Source organism: Camelina sativa, chromosome 3 (genome assembly GCF_030686135.1).
Source record: "Camelina sativa cultivar CO46 ecotype springtype chromosome 3, ASM3068613v1".
In the NCBI taxonomy this organism is placed as follows: Eukaryota; Viridiplantae; Streptophyta; class Magnoliopsida; order Brassicales; family Brassicaceae; genus Camelina; species Camelina sativa.
The window spans coordinates 23,197,615-23,218,583 of record NC_141882.1 but is presented as its reverse complement, the minus strand read 5'-3'; the positions used below and the strand labels follow the sequence as shown (position 1 = coordinate 23,218,583).

The window sequence follows — 20,969 nt, the reverse complement described above, 5'->3', positions numbered from 1 at the left end:
GGTTTCTCTAGTGGAGATGGTCTAAGGATGGGTGTGAGTGGAACTTAGATATAGTTGGTCAATGATTTTAAAACTGACAAATTTGTTATTTGTAGTTTAAAGGTTTTGTGAATTGACTTTATAAAAAATTAAAAATTCGGTTAGAATCCAAGATATATCCATCGTATTTAGAAACTTGTGGAACAGATAACGCAAATCAAAATGGATCAAAGATGAAACTTTACTTTCAGTGTAGCTATATATATATGGAAAGCTCGAATGTTTGTGTAGTGTTAATCTCCGATTAAAAAGGTTGACATGATAGGAGGCTGCTTCTCCAGACATGAAATAAGGTTATAAAGACAAGCTTGGAATGATCAAGCAATGGATGTTGCGAGCTGAAGATAAATAAAAGATTGAAAAGAAAGAGAACTATTATGTGCACTAAGGCAGAGAAAGGTCTTCCTTTAGTAAATGAGTTTGTCTCATCAGAAGAAGATTTTATAGAAAGAAGAGAGACAGAGACAGAGACAGTGAGAGAATAAACGAAGAACGGGAAGCTTAGTTCTTCTTTTCATCCTCAGCATACAGAGCCTTAATCTCCTCTACATCGTCGTAGCTACCAAGAAATATTGGAGAACGCTCATGGATCTTCTCTGGGACAAGGTCTAGAGCCTGCATCAGGACATTAAAATGTAAAACTACTTGACCCATATACCATATAACTATAACCAACAAAATCTTTACACTTCTGTGACTGTCAAGTGCCATATTAGAAGAAAATCAGATTTAAGATTGCATTTAACAGGTAAAGAGGACAAATTATACCCTTTTCTGGCCCGTAAAGGCCTGGCCTCCGGCTTGCTCCATCAAAAACGACATCGGGAAGACTTCATACAAGACACTGTTCACATATGTAGGTTTATGGAGATGTTATCAAACTTAAAACCAGAAAGACTTTCACCGGTTATATTTTAACTGTCAGTGTAATCCTAAGCTTACCGCAATTTCCCATTGGGGCTTTTCTTGTCAGCCGGGTACAAGAAGATTCCTCCATAAAGTAGCGTGCGATGAACATCGGCTACCATACTGTCAAGACAATGATATTAACAAAACAGAGACAAAAGCATAGGCTAGTTTCTATGAATGAGCTTTAAAACTCAAAACAGAGGAGGTTTTTTCCCAATTACCTTCCGACATATCTCAAAGACTTCGCGGGTGAACCATCTTTAGGAAACTTGCATTTCTCTACATACCTAGACCAACAGCCAAAAAACCATGAATATATGAATGCAGCTGATGATTTGAATAAGATTTAAGTTATTTCGATACATACTTTGTAGTTGGACCATCCCAGTTCTGCGCATTGCCTTCATTCACTGAATAAATGTTCCCCTTCTTTGGAATCTGAGGACAAGAAAAACTAATGAATCTTTGAGAAATTATAAAAAGAGAGGACAACCCTTATTTATTACGGTTACCTTAATGTCAGGGTGAGTTAGTATGAACTCTCCGAGAGATGGGTCCAGGGTAAATCCGTGGACACCCGTTCCAGTGCTCAACACAAGCTGAGAGAGAGAGATCCAATCACATTCAATTAAAAAAAAAAAAACGAGAAATAACTAATCAGACTGATTGATATTAATGTTGCCATTGTGAATTTCATTTTCAGTACCATGCAAGAGCTTCCGTACATACAATAACCAGCTGCCACCATTTCATTCCCAGGTTTCAGAACATCTTCAGTGGTTGGCTCATCAGTGTGGTCCAACGTGTAAATTCCAAAAATCTACACACGATGAAACCAAACACAAAAAGACAAACTTTTTCACATGATTCACTGTCCGAGCCCTCTAACAATGTAAAAAAGAAAACTTGGGTGAGAGAAAGAAACATACTGTTCCAATGGAAACACCACAGTCGATGTTTGAGGATCCATCAAGCGGATCAAAAACAACACAGTACCTGTTGATAACGAAAAAAAAAACTCGATTATGCCAATGACAGTTACCAATACAAACAATAACATTTCCATTAGGTGAACCAACAAATGATCAATTCTAAACTTACTTTCCACGGTGGGATGGTTCCACAAACGTAGCTTCCTCATCTTCTTCCGAGACAAGAACAGACTGACACAAAGTTTCATTTGCCAAAAGTTATTGTAAGAGACAAATGAAAACCTATCGGAGTCTTTCTAAAGTTGATAAAAATACCAATTTTACTTACAGTTCTGCCACTGCTGATCAAAGCGTTGACAAAGACATCATTGGAGAGTACATCAAGTTTCTTTTGCTCTTCACCCTAATTACATCGAAAATGGTAAAATCTCAGAAACAAAAAAAAGAATCAAATCCAATCATTCTTATTAGCTGAACAAAAACAAAAAAACTTGCCTGAATGTTAGTTTCCCCTGCAAGTCCAATAAGCTTAGCCAAACCAGCCTGCACAAGCACAACCATAAAAATTAGAACTTTAACTCTCAATGGGCCATCCTCAAAAACACTAAAGACGATTTGAGACAAGTCCACATCTAAAGAGGGTTCCCGATCATCATCATCATCAATTCATCATCAACCATAAAAACCGAACCTTTACACAAATCGAAAGCGACATTTATTTATTAGCCCTGACACAAAATTTCCAAAAACCGAATTTATTACCTTATTAACAGCACTGCAAACGAATTTGCATCCCAAAACGATGTGACTAAGCAAAATAGTGAAATCCCCACGAGATTCAGGATACTTTGATTGTTCATTCAACACGAATCTCGTAATGGTCATCAAATCCGTACGGTGAGCATCTGCTGCGTGATCCATCTTTTTGATCCTTTCTCAGCCCACCAAATGCGTGTTTGTGAATCAGATATTTTAAAGAGAGAGAGAGAGAGAGAAGAGATTGAAAGTTGCAACCTTTATACTTGGATTTTGTGTGTTGCAAGTTTCGAGGATGATGATGAGATTGAGGATAAAGACGCGACCGGTTTGCATCGAACGTTTTCTCTCAAACGAAGCCAAAGAAGAGATCGGGATGACACGTGGCTGTGACAGGTTTGGGCCGTCATTTGTATTTCGGGATAATGTTAACAAAAACCTCGTCCTCGTAAAAATATGGTCTAAAGTTTTGTTTAATCATCCAGTCATATTTTGTTAAACCGATTTTATTAGATAAATAAGCAAAACACATTTCTATAACTAAAGTTTTAAAATTGAAAACATGTCAATCTTTCATAATTTTATCTTATGTCTCATCATTTGGCGTCATGATTATCATCGTGCTACTCATCATGTTAATTATTAGAGTATTCTATTCTTAAACTACATGCGTGTACGTCATGTTAACATATACTTGTATATAAACAAATTTTGTACACACTGAATAATGAATGAGGATAACGAACTTTTCATCACTCTTACCTCTTTAGCACTGCTCTCTATCTCTTGCTCTAGCTCATCTTCCTCTTCTTCCTTGACTGATTTAATTCTGATATGGTATTAGAGCAATCACGTTCATGAACGCTTCATCGATTGAACTTATTCTCATCATATTCTTTCTTTTGTTTTAGATTTCTATATGGAATAATAATTTTGGTTATTTGATATATATTTAGTAAACGAAGTTTAGCAAGTGTTATCATCTCGGTTGAAACATATGGTGAATTGGTAACAAGAGATTCATACGAATTTGAGGCTAGAGTTGGTCTTCCAATATGATTTTTTTTCATTTTGTTTATCTGAAATAAGCAGGGACGGTTGTAACGAATGAATTGGATGATATGTAAAATATGATACTGAGAGATTTTATTTTAATTGATCCTTATAGTTGGAGAATGGTCATGTAACATCCGCGAACCAAATAATAGAATTTGGGAATGGGTGTCGATCGACACCAACTTTTTTCTGGTTCAACCAGATTGTTTTAATTCGCGATTTTGGGTTGGTTTGGTTTATTTGCGTTATTTAACCGAATATTTAAGTGGAGAAGCGACCCAGGTCGAGGGTTTCAGTTGTTTTTGTCGCCGCTTAGTGAGAAAAGAGAGAAAACGGAGAGAATGCGTTGGAGAGTGGTTTTGCGAGATTTTGGGATTGTTATTGGTGTTTTGGTGAGATCTTTGGCTGTGGAAGGGACAGCTGTTGCTGGGAACGAAGGAGAAGCTTGTTAAGGTGTTGTTTCCACCGTTCTCAATCAAATCTTCCTGCAAAAGAGGTGAGTGCTTGACCATGGCTGATCTAAGCCTGAGATCTCTTTTGTTATGACTGTTCTTTGTTGTTTGTGGTGTTTTGCTTGCGTGGTTTGGTTGGTTTCATGTTTCCTTATGTCCATGAAGCGTTTGGGAGATTTTGGGATGGTATCCTGCTTCTACTACCGCTGGTGCTAAGTCTCTATTATTTGCTCTTCTCCAAACTTCTTCTTCTTGGATAGCTTTTTCCACTGTATCTTGCGGAGACTCATAGATATTTTCAAACATTTTGTTGTTTCTTTCTTTCCAAATGTACCACATCACCCAAGGGAATGTCCGCAGATTTTGATCAAGTGCACCATAGTCTCTACCGCTCCCATAGGGAAGCTGAGGCAAACACCATAGGATTGGTAGGGATTGTCGATAAAGCCCAAACTTGACGTGCTGGGAGGCATTCAAATAGCATATGATTTATAGTTTCCTCCTCCGCTCCACATCTAGGGCAATCCTTATCTCTACCAATATGGCGATAATGCAAGCGTTGGCATGTTGCCAAGCACCCAGTCACACATTGCCACACGAAATGCTTCAGCTTTCGTGATGTTTTTAACTTCCATGCTTGAGCCTTAAGTGTTGTAACACTAGGTCCCTGAGGAGGGAGGTCGCAAACAGGGCGAGAGATAGCTCTCACGACTTCGTATTCAGACTTAACGGTATAACTCCAAGACTTTGTCAAGGACCACGAATACCCGTCCCTCGAGGCATTTAAGCTCGGTTTAATTCCCAAAATAAGGGTAATTTCTTTCGAGGGGAAGAATTCCCAAAGATGCTCCATTTTCCACTTTTTGTGTTGAAGTAAATCAAGGTGTTAACACAAATCAAGGGATTTCTCTCATTGGTTAACCCTTGTGGCAGCCGTGCTGGCGTATTTGGGATCCATGGTTCAGTCCAGATGCACATATTGAACCCCGAGCTTATGGTCTTATGGAGTCCATACGAGAGAACATGTTTTGCCGCCAACATGCTCCTCCAGCCATATGAAGGCTGATTTGATACTTGTATCTCTAATGGACTACAATATCGAAAGTATCGCCCTTTAAGAACTCGACTAAGGAGAGAATCTGGATATCTGAGCAATCTCCATAGCTGCTTTGCCAACAGAGCAAGATTAATTTCTTCTAGTGTTCGGAAGCCTAGCCCACCTTCCGAGAGTTGAGTACACATTTGCTCCCATGAGATCCAATGTAGTCATTTACTAGCTGCTTTATTGCTCCACCAGAAATTGGCTATGGCACTATTTAATTTTGAACATATAGCTTTTGGTAAGAGAAAACACGACATTACGTATGTCAAAATTACTTGTGCCATTGATTTTATCAGGACTTACTTGCCTCCTTTGGATAGGAATTTTGAGGTCCATAAGTTTACCCTCTTATGGAGTTTATCCCTCACGAATGGAAAGACTTGTGCCTTTGACCCATGAATCTTCTCAGGGAGACCCAAGTATGTACTCATGTTCCTTCTAGTGATATCCCAACAATAGATTTGATCTCTTGTCATATATGGGATGGGACCTCGGTTCCAAACATGATAGAAGATTTGGAAAAGTTAATTTCTTGTCCAAATGCCTCGCTATAAAAGCGGATTATATCGATAACTTCTTTGTATTGGCGAGAATTGGCTCTACAAAATAATAAACTGTCATCTGCAAAAAGTAAGTGGGAAACCCGTGGGCTTGCGTTCAAAATCCGTAATCCCTGGATCTTCCCCTCTTTTTCGGCATTCTTAATCTGAGCGATTAGCGCCTCCGTACAAAGTATGAATAGATATGGGAAAATTGGGTCCCCTTGATGAATCCTGCGTGTTGGCCTAATCCGTCCCTTGGGATCCCCACTGATCAAAATTCGGTAAGAGACGGAGGTAATGCATTGCATTATCCAACCCACCCATTTTTTATCAAACCCCATTTTTCCATCAAAACTCTTAAGAAATTCCATTCCACCCTATCATAAGCTTTGCTCATGTCTGTCTTAATTGCCATAATTTTTTCCAGTTGGCCTGGTTGGAATGGAGGGCATGAAAATTTTTTTGAGCAATGAGGATATTATATATGATTAGTCTTCCTGCGACAAAGGCAGATTGGGTCTCAGATATAAGTTCTGGTAAAAACCTTTTGAGTCGTAAACTCAAAATTTTCGAGATCACCTTATAGCTCACGTTACAAAGGCTAATAGGGCAAAATTTTGACATTTCATGAGGTCGTTCTCCTTTAGGGATTAAACATATATTTGTTTCGTTTAGCTTGCCATCAAAAATTCCATAGCTAAAGAAGTTCTTAGTGAGATCGCCTTTTATGGTTTCCCAAAATTTTTGGAAGGACAAAAAAGTCATCCCATCTAGCCCTGGAGCCTTTCCCGGATTCAGGGAGAATAAAGCTCGTTTGACCTCTTCTTCTGAGATTTCCTTAGTGAGATGCTCGTTCATAGCAGGTGTGACCAATATAGGTACATCCTTTATGGCTAATGTAGGGTCGCTCTAATTCGAGGAAGAAAAGAGATTGTCAAAATACTCCACCGCTACTTTTTCAATTCCTTATTTTGTATCAACCCAAACTCCAAGTTGATTAAGGATGCCAGTGATTTTGTTCCTTGCCCTTCTCTGATTTGAGGAAGCGTGGAAAAATTTTGTATTTTTATCTCCTTTCGCAAGCCAAAGTTCTCTACTTTTTTGGTGCCAATATGTTGCCTCTTCCCTATAAACTTCGCAGAGCCGCCAGTTTAGGTTGAACAGAGTTTCCGACGATGCTTGTTCATCTTCATATGTCTCATCAATCTTTTCTTGAAGTTCCTTAATCAGTTTTTCTGAGTTTGTTTGATTATTTTTCTTCCAAATGGAGATTGCTCTTTTACAATTTTGGATTTTTTTCATGATGGATCGTTCGACCGAATTGTCGTCCCCTCCCCATCCATCTACCACCGCCTCTTTGACGCCTTGCTTGTCTATCCAATGCTTGTCAAACATAAATTTCTCAAGAACTTTTTTGGACGTGTAAGAATACATGCAAGGAGGGGACAATGGTCTTAGCCCCACATCTTCATATACTCCACATTAGTGTGGGAAAAGATATTGTGCCACTCTTCATTTCCCATGGCTCTATCCAAGCGACACCGAATCTTACCATTTGACTGTTGACCAATCCATGAAAATTGGTTTGCTTGGTAAGGGAAACCAATGATACCACATGAATCAATCATAGCGCGGAAAGGTAGAAAGGAGGATTCCGATCTTTTTTTCCCCTCTTTTTTTGTGATTTCCTGTTATTTCGTTGAAATCCCCAATAATAAACCAAGGATTGGATTCCGAAACTCCAATACACATTAGTCTTTCCCACATATAATCGCAATTTGCAGGGACAAGGTCACTATAAATAAATGACATATAGACCCGATTTCCATTAATAATAGTTTTGATGTCGATTAACCGGTCAACTAATAACAAAAACTTTACAGGAAAATCATTCAAATATAATAAAGCTAAACCGCCGCTAGCACCCTCAAGCTCGACAGTTTGAAGGTTATCAAAACCTAAATCAGTTTGCATGTGTCTTGCAGATAAAACTTGTCGTTTTTGGTTTCCTACAGAAATAAAAAAAACCTGGTGAGTATATTCGACACATCTCACGCAGTTAACGAAGAGTCAATTTGGCTCCCGCCCCTTGACAATTCCATGTTATTGTCCTCATTTATTAGTTCCGGAGAGAGAATAAAACCACACCGTACTAACAACACTGGTTCGAGTAATTATGGACTCTAGCAATTAAAGCAGTTCATCAAGAAGGAAAATGACTATGTTTGTTTGAGTTTTTTGCCTCGGTGACCGAACATTACTGCATGACTTTACTTTTGATGGATCACTAAAAGAGATTTTTGGGTAACTATTTTGTATTGGGCCATGAAAGGGCCAAGACATGAATTTAGTGGACCAAATTTTCACTCCAAAAAAGAACGGAGGAAATCATCATAAAACTGGTGTGGGAGGCAGATAAGTACTCGGCTTTGACCGGCGAGATGTGGTGGCAGAAGGGTTCATAAGTTGCATTCGATTTTAGATCTAGCTGTTCTGACAAAGCTAAAGCCACCAATGTAAGATGCAGCAAGTGGAAGTTGTCGGAAAATGGGCTCAGTGGTGTAAGATACAACCAGTGGAGAGTAAAAAAATGTCTCGTCGAAAGAGGGCCTCGGCTGATTGCAAACTTACAAAAGGCAGCACATGAATTAACTCTGATCGTCCTATCTTGAAAATCAACCACCATATCTTGATAAGTAACCACCAGATCAGGAGAATCGACCACTGGATCTGGACACCCAATCACCAGATCTTGAGAATCAACCACTGGGTCTGGACAGCTGACCACCTGGTCTTGATAACCGATCATCGGACCATGATACTTGACCGGTGACATTAGAATCTTTAAGCATATCACGTCTTCAATAACGGACCAAAATCTAGTATACCCTTGCAATCAAAAGTTTATTCTCATATCCCCTGCGAAAATAACAAACTATTTTTTTTTTTTTTAAATCAAAAATGTGGTTAAAGACAAATAAACCTATATCATTTCTGTTATTTACAGATCGAACCACCTTATACCCACCCAAACCCACAAAATTCGGACAATCCAGTTGAAATCGGATCTCTCCTTTAACTACCCAACTTTTCGAATTCCTTCATTCACGACTCCACTCTCCCTCGTTCAATTCCCGCTAATTATTCTTCTCCCTCAAGTGCAACTAAGGATAACTCGATTCTGGGTAAGTTGAAATAGGTTGGGGTTTTTCGAATTTTGGTTATTTGTTTTTCAAAATCGGGTAATATGGGTTTCGATTTTCGATAATTTGGTTTTCAATTTTGGGGTTTTGTCGATTTTTTTCATGAATTGGAAGTTGAAATCGGTTGTTTTTTTGTGTGCAAGAGTCGTAATGGTTCGTACAAAGAACCCAAGCTATGTGGAAAAATCGAATCCCCCAGCAGATCTCGAAAAGAAGGAAATCGTGGGGATGAATCTGAACGTGATTCCGATAAGACGAACTCAATTGAGAAGTCAAATGATAAGGATTCATCGGTATGTATCTTCTCTATATTGTATAACCGTTCAAATAAGAATTCGTTCTAAAAAGTATAACTGTATAACTTAGGAAAACTTAGAAAAAGTATAACTTAGAAAAACTTGGTATAACTAGATATGTGTCTTGCAGGGATCTGAGGATGAATGCGACGTAATGCAACCTCTGAATATGTACTTCGATTACTCCCAGTATACGAAGCCTTTCAAAATGTCTGGAAAGTGTTTTATTTCAGAGACGGTAAACTTATTAGGCGGTCATCTTAAAGAAGAGGAGTTAGATTGGTTTTTAGGGCACCCACAGTTCAAGCATTTCTTCCATATGCTTAAGGATTCAAATCATAAGTTGATGGGTATGTGGATGTTGTTGCTTCGCACGGTGTAAGAAGGGGACGGGACCTTCCGTTGTCGTAAGGACTCCTATTATAACAAGGCAGAAAAACTCGAAAAAGTAAGGAGCATGTGAACCTTTATGAGTCAGTATGTGAACTTTTATGAGTCAGTATGTGAACTCTTTGGTTGTTTTTATGGTTTTTGTTAATTACTCGGAATGTTTAACTAGGTACAACTCTCTTTTTTTAAGTACAATTCTCTTTTTTAAGTACAACTCTAAGTTTTTAGGTACAACTTGGTTGGAATGTTAAAGTAAGTACAACTATGTTTTTAAGTACAACACTCAGTTTGCATCAAAATTTATGTTGTGTGTTTAAGCAGACAAAATAACACACAAGAACAAGACAAATTACCGGCAATCGGCAAATGGAACCACACAAACGATCCTTAGTTGTACCATTACAAAGAACAAGTTTTACTTAGTTGTACTATTACAAAGTACTACGTAGTTGTACCATCTTCCAAGAATAAGTTCTACTTAGTCGTACCATCTTCTGAGACATACCACAAGAAAACATCCAAAAAAAACGAGAAAACATATTTTCTTAATTTTCTTCATATCTCTGCTCCTATCCATCTTCAGCTGTCTATATTAGATTTCAAGATTTGAGATGACCCAGAAATCGCAAAAACCCAGAAATCGAAAACCCAGAGAGAGGAATCGAAAACCCAGAAATCGAAAACCCAAAAAACCCAAAGAGAGGAAATTTTGTTTTTGTTTTTGGACCCAGAAATCGCAAGAGAGAGGGAGAGGGGAGAGGAATGAATTTTTTTTGGACCCCCCAAAATCGCAAATCGATTGGAAGCCCTAGATAATTCGCTCTAATTTAATTTTTCAAAAATTAAAATTTTGTTTGACACATAAAAAACACGTGTAGTCGCCAATTTAAACACGTGTAGCCGCCAATTTACACATGTGTAGCCGCCAAAATGCACTAGTTGTTCCAAGTTTTCAGATTGTACCGATCTTGACAAGTTGTACAATTCCGAATTTTATATTGTAATTAGTTATACCATGTCAAAACCCAATAATTTTAGTTGCACACATGGTTTATGGTTAATTGAGATACATTTACACATGTTCATGCGATCATATGTTTGAAAACATAATTTTCTAAACTTTTGTAATTATATGTGGTTTACAACGACAAAGTAACCCTTAAAGTATAAGGTGTTTCATGATAAACTTTGAATATGATGAAAATTGTTATGACAATTCTTTCTTTCAATTAGTAATGTATATTTAATATTTTTGTTGTTAATTATTTATACAATTGTCATATTTATTTTTATTTGAAAATTTATAAATAATAATATAGTTATTTTGTTTTTTTAATTATCAATTTTTAATTATAAATGTTTAATTACAATTTTTAATTAGAAATAATAATATAATTATTTTTGGCAACTAACCTAAGGAAGATAATCACAATTTAACTGAAATAAGTTTTCCCTTAAAGATAAGCAAACATGTCTATCAAGATAATCCACAAAAAACAAACACACACAAATGACAATAGTTGTACCGAGGGGAAAATAAGTTTTACTAAGTTCTCCAAATAAGAAACTAAGTCCGAGAACCCTCACTATCAAACCAGCTCCTACTCGAATTTTTCTTCTTCTTCCTGCGTCCATGTTCTCCGGCTGATGGAATCCTTTTTGTTGGTTTTCTTCCTCTTTTTGTGACATAAAAATTAGGAAGAACAATCTTAGCACGTACATCGTCACGGACCGTCCTCGAATACCCCAATGCCCACTGCTCCATCCCCCTGATTTATTTCAACATTATTCACGACTTCCACATGCAAAACGTGGAATTGATCTGGATTCATTTCCAAATAACACATCAGATCATCATCATCACGTATGTGTATCGGTCTCTTAGGATGCACTGATTCGGGAACGTAACTCAATTTTAGCTCAGTCATAGTTTCATCAACTTTTGCCTTTCTGCATATTTTCTGAACCAATGCAGAATAACTGACCTCTTCAATAGATATCTCCATTCTAAGAGATTGATGAACTTTTTCTCTTGAAATCCATCTTAGTTCATTTTCCCTTGTTGCATAATATCCCCCGTAATCAAAAACGATGATTATCCGACGATTATTATTCATTGTGCCTGAAATAAAATAAAAAACTCACATTGGAACCTCTATCGTGTAAATAGTATTACCAAGTTGTACCAAACTTGTGCTAGTTGTACCCGTCTAAGTTGTACCAATCTATTACCAGTTGTACCAAATACTAGCTAGCGATTGTACCCGTATCAGTTATACCTAGTCTACCAGTTGTACTACATCGACTCCACAAAATCACGATTTATTTCGGAATATTTTTACGATTCAGTTCGAATGAAGTGTTAGAATCCACTTAGTATGCGACCCATTTCGACACTAATACAAATGAGAATAAATTGAATGAGCATTCAAGGTATATACCCTAATTGCTTTAGGATGAACCTCAACAACACAAGAACCCTAATTGCATTGGTAAATAAATGTAAGAATATCACCTGAATCTTTTGCTTTGCTTTGTTGTTTGCTTCAATCCCAATCTTTTGCTTTCGTTTGGAATCAAATCGATTTCTATGGACTCGATTTGTATCGATTGGAAGGGGGAGAGGAGCAACAGTGAGGGGAGCGAGGACGAAATCGGGAGAGAGAGAGAAGAGAGAGGGGAGAGAGAAGGAACCCGATTGGTGGAGAAAAATTGATGGGATCCACATGTTTTTCTTTTTAAAATTTTTTGATTTATTAAATAAAAATGGGTTAGGATTAAGGGTAAAAATGAGATATGTTGGTCAACTTTTTGTCAAAGGGTATTTAGACCACAAAAGAGTATTGATGAATAAACTTTTGATTGCAAGGGTATTTTCAATAACTTTTTGTGATTTTTCCTGTTTAAAACATGACGAATAATCTTAGCCAAAGCTAGAAGTTCTTGGTAATTTCTCAAAATGGAAAGACATCCGTTAGCGAGATTCTTAGCATTAGCTAGAAGGTCTTTAGATCTCTCCTGGTGAGAGCGGAGATAAAGACAAGCCGTTTGGTCTCTCCACTTGCCATCACGATACAGCCTTTTGATGGAGGAAATCATCCATAAAAGACGTAAGGAAGTATCTTTGGAAAGACGGCGGCGAGAGCAGTTTCATGCGGTGAAAGGAGGTTGAGATCGGTCAAGGAAAGCAAACCAGGAAGAAGGTGAGCTTTTCTCGAGATCTACGCCAGAGAGCATTTGTCTTTACACGTTCCTCTAATCCTTGACTCTCTCCACTAGCTAGTCTGTTTGTGTCGATTTTGTTTTGGAGGGAGAATAGTGGAAAGGAGAGAAACAAGAGATCCCTGCCATTTTTTTTGGCCGTCGTTTTTATTTCGGGATAATGTTAACAAAAACCTCGTCCTCGTAAAAATATGGTCTAAGGTTTTGTTTAATCATCTAGTCATATTTTGTTAAACCGATTTTATTAGATAAATAAACAAAACACATTTCTGTACCTAAGTTTAAAAATTGAAAACATGTCAATCTTTCATAATTTTATTGAGTTGATTGTATCTCTCAACATTTGGCATCATAGTTACCATCGTGCTACTCATCATGTTAATTATTAGATTATAACATATACTTTTTATAAGCAAACTTTGTACACACTGAATAATTAATGAGGATAACAAACTTTTCATCACTCTTACCTCTTTAGCACTGCTCTCTATCTCTTGCTCTAGCTCATCTTCGTCTTCTTCCTTGATTAATTTAATCCTGATATGGTATTAGAGAAATCACGTTCATGAACGTTTCATCGATTGAGCTTATTCTCATTCATATTCTTTCTTTTGTTTTAAATTTCTAATATGGAATAATAATTTTAGTTATTTGATATATATTTAGTAAACGAAGTTTAGCAAGTGTTCCCATCTCTGTTGAAATCTATGGTGAATTGGTAACAAGAGAATTCCTATGAATTCGAGGGTAGAGTTGGTCTTCCAACATGAATTTTCTTCATTTGGTTTATCTGAAATGAGTAGTGACGACTGTAATGAATGAATTTGATGATATGTAAAATATGATATTGAGAGATTTTATTTCAGTTGATCCTTGTAGTTGGAGAATGGTCATCTAACATCCACAAACCAAATAATGGAATTTGGTGATGGGTGTCGATCGGCACCAACTTTTTTCTGGTTCGACTAGATTGTTTTAATTTGCGATTTTGGGTTGGTTTGGTTTATTTGCGTTATCTAACCGAATATTTAAGTGGAGAAGCGACCCAAGTCGAGGGTTTTAGTTTTTTTTTTTGTTGTTGCTTAGTGAGAAAAGAGAGAAAGCGTTGGAGAGTGGTTTTGTGAGATTTTGGGATTGTTCTTTGTGTTTTGGTGAGATCTTTGGCTGTGGAAGGGACAATTGTTGTTGGGAACGAAGGAGAAGCTTGTTAAGGTGTTGCTTCCACCGTTCTCAATCAAATCTTCCTGCAAAAGAAGTGAGTGCTTGACCATGGTTGATCTAAGCCTGAGATCTCTTTTGTTATGGTTGTTCTTTGTTGTTTGTGGTGTTTTGCTTGTGTGGTTTGGTTGGTTTCATGTTTCCTAAGGTCCCTGAAGCGTTTGGGAGAGTTTGGGATGGATTGGAGGCGATTTGGAACGGAGGCGATTTGGAACGGAGGCGATTTGGAACGGAGGCGATTTGGAACGGAGGTTCGACTTTCGGTTTCGTGCCGATCGTATCTGCGAAGGCGGTGTCGATTGACACCATTTAGGTGTCGGTCGACTCCAGACGTGTCCGAGACTTGTTTTTCCTGGTTTGATGTGTTGTTTGTGTTTGTTTGTTTGCTTTAACAAGGGAATCTCAGTTGCTTGTGTGTATAGCCCAGTAGATGGGAGGATTGCCTTACTTAGTGTTTATGACAATACTCATGCATTTCAATTTGTGTTTGTGGTGCAGGTAAAGGCAAATTTTGTTCGTGGAATCAAGGCGATGAAGAGGAGGATGATCTAGGGTCTCGGTTATGTGTTGTTGGTCTTGGTTATGTTAATTAATGTTGGAACCTGGTTAGTAGCATGCTAGGTTGTTGGTTAGAATGGTTAGGAATGTTCATGTTGTTGGTATGTTTCCGCTGTACATAATGATGGTTGTTGGTTTAATGATTGTTTGTGGTTTGATGTTTAATTAAGTATTATAGGATGCTTGATTATGATATTAAAAAAAAAGTGATGTCTATGTCTCTCTACTGTGAGTTCTGAGACTGTCTTGTTTTCTTAATCAAAAAGAGGACCTCCTAGCCAATGCTTGTCTCACACATTGTCCCATACAATCAGAAACATCACCTATCTATAATTTGTGTAAGTTATCATAGCCTTTGCTATGCTTGATTCTTGTTTAGCAATTTTTCTTCTTGCTAAGCTTAAGAGTTTCACACTGATTTTTTTGTTGCAGTTTAAAAAAAAAATTCCAATTCAATTCACAGTCTTGTTTCATTCTTGTTCAGTTGAGGTTTCATGTAGTTAAAAAATGTCTGCCAAAAATTTTCAAGCAAGCTTTACTAAACCTATGCAAGAACTTATCTTTTCAAGGATAATAGTTTTGGATATTGCTTGTGTGTGTTTTGGATATTGCTTGTGTGTGTTTTGGATAATAGTTTCACTATTGCTTGGGTGTGTTTTGGAATATTAGGATTGGTCACAGTGTTATATTGGGAATAAGTTAAAGCATGTGCTTGTGAATCTATAGTCATTCTCTGTTCTTTTTGCATCTTCTAGACATGGTCAATTTATTGTCATGCTCTGTTCTTGTTGTGATGTCATTTGAAACTGAATGTTCTCATCTCTGTTCTCCAATATGTGTTTGTAAATCTATACTCATCTTCAGTTCTTTCGCTCTCTTTTATACTCATCAGTAGCCCGTAGTTGTGATTTCACTTGAAAATAGTACACTTTCATGGTAGATATAATAACTTTATTAAAGTATTTTTGTTTTTGGAAATTTTCAAAAATACTCATTTTTCTATATTATTTTTTAAAAATATCCTTTTATAGTGTTTATTTTCAAAAATACTCATTTTAAATATATAAAATAACTAAATTCTAAATCCTAGTAAATTATAATTTTAAATAAATTCAATAAAACAATTATAGATTTGTATATTTTAAGGTTGGTTGTATGAGTCAAAATAAGAGTTTTGGCGTCGATTGAAACCAACAATAAGTTTTTTAAAAATGCGTTATTCCAGTTATCTAGTCACTAAGTGAAGCGAGATATTTTAGCGTCGGACATTATTACCTCGCTTTTAAAACTGATCTTATTATATTAGCTTCAGTTTTATACCGACGTAAAGACCTGAATAAACCGACGTGACAAGCTTTGTTTTTTGTAGTTGGTATGATTTCAAGGTTAAAAGGTTTATTATCAAGCATTTTTACATGTTGCTTTTTTTAGAGATTTTCGTCTATCTGATATAGATGTTTTCTAATCTTTTATATAAGTAAAATATAACTTTTTTTTTTTTTTGAACAAACATATAAGTAAAATATAACCTAAAAGCTAAAAAAAACTCTAGACATCATTGACTTTTCTATTGTGTTACAAGGAAAACGAAGAGACACACAACTCAAACACTTTAGAAGATCAGAGACTCCGAGTATTGCTAGTTTCACAACTTAGAAACTCTCATTCATGATCCATCACATCTTCACTAGTTAGAGAGCCACATTCCACCAAAACCAGAAACTTGTAATGGTAAGTTACTAAGTTAGTGTCTAGATGATTTAATTTTTAGTCATGTTACTTCAAAATAATAATTTGTGTTTCATTTTAGGATACACATGATTTCTGGAGATTTTAGATCGATAGATAATGAATCTCAGAGAATCGTTGATTATGCAAATTCTGAAAATGAGTAAAGAACGTTTAATGGAACTCAAGCATCTAAACGTCGTAAAAGGCTATCCATTGAAATTGACGACGCTGATGATGTTAACAAAGAAAAGTCACCACCGCAAAGGAAGAGAAGACAGTCTAATGGAGTTGAAGCATCTAAGCCTCATAAAACGTCATCTAGTGAGATTGACGATGATGATGGCAAAGAGGAGTCAACACCACAGAGGAAGACAAAATAGTCTGATGGAACTGAAGCATCTGAACCTCGTAAAAAGTCATCCATTGAGATCGATGATGATGGTGACAAAGGACAGTCATCACCAGAGAAAAAGAAAATGTAATATTCAAATGTGTGGGCAGATTTTACAGTGATTATTAAAAAAGATGGCAAGAGTAAAAAGTGAAGAAAGTGCAATGTGCAAACATTGTAAGTCGGATTTAGCATATAATCCACCAAAAAACGATACAAATACACATAGAAGTCATTTGAGAAGGTGTAACCTTAAGCCTAGATATGGTGATATTGGTAATTTAAAGATTTTTGCAACTTATAACCATCGTATTTTGAATCATCATGATATATGTTGCAAAAAATCTTTAAATTATGACGAATATATAAACTTTAAACCAACCAACTATATATAATTCCCACTCACACCAATCGTTTAGTTATATTATGGCTATTCATTTACAAAAGGAAAATATCATACAGTCGAAGAATTCTACCAAATATCTCTTTGGATTTTGTAAATAATGATTAGGTTTATGAAAAAATTATACAACACGTGTTGGAATCATGAAGGATCAACATACTTGGTAGCAACGACATTACGCATTATCAATAGTTCCCACTGTCGTTGCTTCATTTGATATCAACACAATGTGTTGAAGTTCTGATTTGTCGCCACAGTTTTATAAAACAGTGCTTGATTGTTTTGTCTCCTTTCGATTAGGCACCTACTTGAAGATGAAACGACCGTTGCATTAGAACCATTACATTCTTTCTGTCACATGTGTCTTTTACATGTTGAAAAGCGTAAATAGTATAACATGTGTCGAAAGATATTGATCCGAGTGGTGATACTATTTACGGATCAATATCTTTCGATACATGTTAACAGTACATACGTAGTTACCAGTACGTACGTAGATAGTTAAAAGCAAAACCGTATAAACTAACGGGTAAATTGAGCGGTACAAAAACTCCATTTTTTTGTATTACTTTTGATTTTGTTTGTGTGAGATTACAACGAAAACGGTATAAAAGTAAAACTAACCAATATAACAGTGAAACAGATTTTACCCTATCAAAAAAACAGTGAAACAGATTTTATCATTAATTGATGGAAAAATATGCTGACGCACCACGAATACATCACTATTAAATACGTTAAATCAGAGAAGTGTTCTTTTTTTTTTTTTTTTTTCAATCAGAGAAGTGTTCTTTTTAGATGGCTTGATAGAGCCTATATAACTGACGAACAAGAGTAATGACTCTAAAACAAACATTAAACCTTTCACCCAATGGTTTATGGACTTCCATAATCAGGATTCTGAGAAATGCCACATAATGGATGATATGTACAAAAAAAAAAAAATCTTTATCGTATAATTTATATATGTATCTTATAACGGAACTGCCTATCATATAATTCATTTTATTATAAGACTTGCGAGCTCTTATAATTTATTTTATTCTTTAATGAAATTAAAATATTACCAAAGTTATAATTTTTAATCAAGTAAAAATACTTTACATGTATTTTTTTAAAAAAAAGTCAAATTAGAGTACTTATATATATTGTAAATTAATTCACATTTATTATATTCTTTAGAGATCAAATTAAATTATTTTAAAGAATATTTTACTTTATCTAGTTAGGTATTTTAATTAAAGGAATATATGAAGCTGAATATAAATGATTTTCAAAAATACATTTTTTCTATGAAACTATTAAAAATACCCATTTATGGTTTGTATTCAAAAATACCTTTTTAATATATAAAACGACTAAATTTTAAACCTTAAACCCCAAATACTATACCTTATCCCCTAAAAACTATACCCTAAATCTAAAATAGAGAACTCCAACCAAATTTTTTTTTTAAAATTAATTTAATATATTGTAATGGTGTAACAAATTCTCATATAAGTACTTCAACTGGGATGCATATTAACTAAATTTTCATATCTTTAATTTGTTTTCATTTGTCTTCTAATTTTTTGTGAATCTTATATTTTTATACTACCACTTTTTCATATTTGATGTGAAAATTCCAGCATGATACTATTTTTAATATTGTAAAATTTTCTAATCATGCGGGATAGCCTAATTTTTTAATTATATAGATGATTTGATGATTTATTTATTTTTTTTACAAAAAGACGAATTAAATTTTAGAGGTAAAGTATATAACAAATCAATATGGTAAGTAAGAGATATAAAATCTTATTTAACTTGGTTAATCATTTGAAAAATGGGCATTTTCAAAAATACCATTTTATGTTGTCAATTTTCAAATATACCAATTTTCTATATATTGATGACTAAATTGATAAATTCTAAGTGCTAAACTCCAGAGAACCCTACCTCCTCAAAACTATACCCTAGCTATAAAATAGAGAATCCAATCCTGAAAAAAAAAACTAAAAGTTAATTAACGTAATTGTGTAAAAGAGGGTAAAAATGAAAATATTCAAAAAAAAATATATTTTTAAAAGAGATATATCAAAAGAAGCATTTCTAACAAATTATCTTTGAAAAATGATTAATTATCTATTTTGAAGTAATTAGCATGCTGATTATTATCTATTTGTTCTCTTTATTTTTAATACCAATTTGATGTATTTTTGATAAGGTTAATTGTATTTATGTACTTCCATAATATTAGTAAAATGATTATTTTAAAAATCTTTTTACTATCTAATATTTTTAAATTATTCTAAAATCAGTAGTAAAACTTCAAATTAAGTAATTTTAAAAATATTTCTAATATCTAATATTTCTAAATTATTCTAAAATCAATAGTAAATTTAAAATCAAGTAACTCTAAGGTTATTTACTTTAATGTGATTCATATCATAAATCGGTAAGTATACGACAGTTTAACAATATCACAATAGGTCAAAAAAAAATAAACAATATCACAATATCACAAGTCTACGACAATTTTAACCTAATCTTTGAGGTTTACGGTGGATCTCATCGCAATCATTCTTATATTATAGTGAAAGTTCTATGAATACATACCAATATACCACTATAAAATATTTTACTACAAATTATTGTCAAATGAATATTACTTTTTAACGATTTTGTAAACTTAGGTTTACTTGATCAAAAATCAATATTTTATTTAAAATCTATTACGCACTAAGATTTATCTCACCTATATAATTAATCCATTTTTAGTTAGCATATCTTTTATATATATACTAGTTAAAGGCCCATGTAACTATGCAGATTTTGAAATAAATATATATTTTTACTGATAATATTATTCAAATAGTAAATAATAACCCATGTTTTTAAAAATATATATTTGTTTTAGTTATTTTGATTTTAACCGGATTTCAACTTCACACACTTTACAATACAATTGAATATATCCAAAATCTTAAAATAAATAATAAAAACTTATTGAACAATAATAAAATTTACTATTATATTTGAATTATGGTAACCCTTGTATTTTTTATAATTTATATTTGGTAACTATTAGAAAAACCAGTTTCGAAACTCAGGAATTGTACCTTTCAATACATTTTAACTGTTTATTCCATTATAATAATTTGATTTTTAATTGTATGCACTTTCTCTTAATTGATTGTAGCTAAATTTTTCTATCAAAAATAACATATCATTAAAATCACAAATTATTTAAAAATAAAACTTTCACAAATTATTTATTTTTCTTCGTATTCCTTTTCTAAAGACAAATAAAAGCTAAAATAAAATAAAATATACACATATAAATTAATTTTTTAATAATTAATTTTAAAGTTTTTCATGGAAATATTATCTTTTATTATTCTAACACGTATAAAAATCTTATCAATAGATTTATAGATCTCGCGATACCATTAATGACTAACTTTGAAAAAAAAAACTTTATATAATAAGATGTATATATATATATATATAACACTTATTAAATCAGTTCAAAACTTATAAATGCAAAATGGTGGTCAGATGTAACAGATAAAATAGACATGATATATTTAAAATTTGTATCAATATTTTTTTTTTATATGTTTAGTTGCATTTTTATGTAATATTTTCATCTGTTTGGGTTATCTTTTTTCTTTTCTTTTTGAGAATGATTAGATGATGATTTTTTTTTTCTTTATTGAGGCAAAATTTTGAATTGAAGACAAGTGAGAATATTGTGTAGATATATATATGTACGGCTATGATGATA

At 34.3% G+C, this 20,969-nt stretch overlaps 2 protein-coding genes and 2 long non-coding RNA genes across 4 annotated transcripts; 3 read left to right on the top strand and 1 right to left on the bottom strand.

The window, feature by feature from the left end:
* Window positions 1-395: 395 nt before the first annotated feature.
* Window positions 396-3,207, bottom strand: LOC104777536 (fructose-1,6-bisphosphatase, cytosolic). The gene is made up of 12 exons (XM_010501812.3): window positions 2,643-3,207; window positions 2,376-2,423; window positions 2,209-2,283; window positions 2,050-2,111; window positions 1,878-1,944; window positions 1,655-1,768; window positions 1,461-1,547; window positions 1,316-1,386; window positions 1,170-1,235; window positions 982-1,068; window positions 808-883; window positions 396-654 (listed from the first exon to the last, which is right to left on the bottom strand). Exons 1-12 carry the CDS (start codon window positions 2,799-2,801, stop codon window positions 541-543), a joined length of 1,026 nt encoding a protein of 341 aa, XP_010500114.1. The 5' UTR covers window positions 2,802-3,207; the 3' UTR covers window positions 396-540.
* A 156-nt stretch (window positions 3,208-3,363) lies between these two features.
* Window positions 3,364-9,891, top strand: LOC147947589 (uncharacterized). The gene is made up of 4 exons (XM_087507355.1): window positions 3,364-3,473; window positions 4,107-4,188; window positions 9,135-9,284; window positions 9,418-9,891. The coding sequence occupies exons 1-4, from the start codon at window positions 3,364-3,366 to the stop codon at window positions 9,667-9,669; spliced, it is 594 nt and encodes a 197-aa protein (XP_087363481.1). The 3' UTR covers window positions 9,670-9,891.
* Window positions 9,892-12,587: 2,696 nt separating this feature from the next.
* On the top strand, window positions 12,588-14,889 carry LOC147947588 (uncharacterized). Its single transcript, XR_015594135.1, has 2 exons — window positions 12,588-12,880; window positions 14,616-14,889. It is a non-coding gene; the product is annotated as an uncharacterized LOC147947588 (long non-coding RNA).
* A 1,275-nt stretch (window positions 14,890-16,164) lies between these two features.
* LOC147947587 (uncharacterized) lies at window positions 16,165-17,094 on the top strand. Its single transcript, XR_015594137.1, has 2 exons — window positions 16,165-16,406; window positions 16,486-17,094. It is a non-coding gene; the product is annotated as an uncharacterized LOC147947587 (long non-coding RNA).
* Window positions 17,095-20,969: the final 3,875 nt, after the last annotated feature.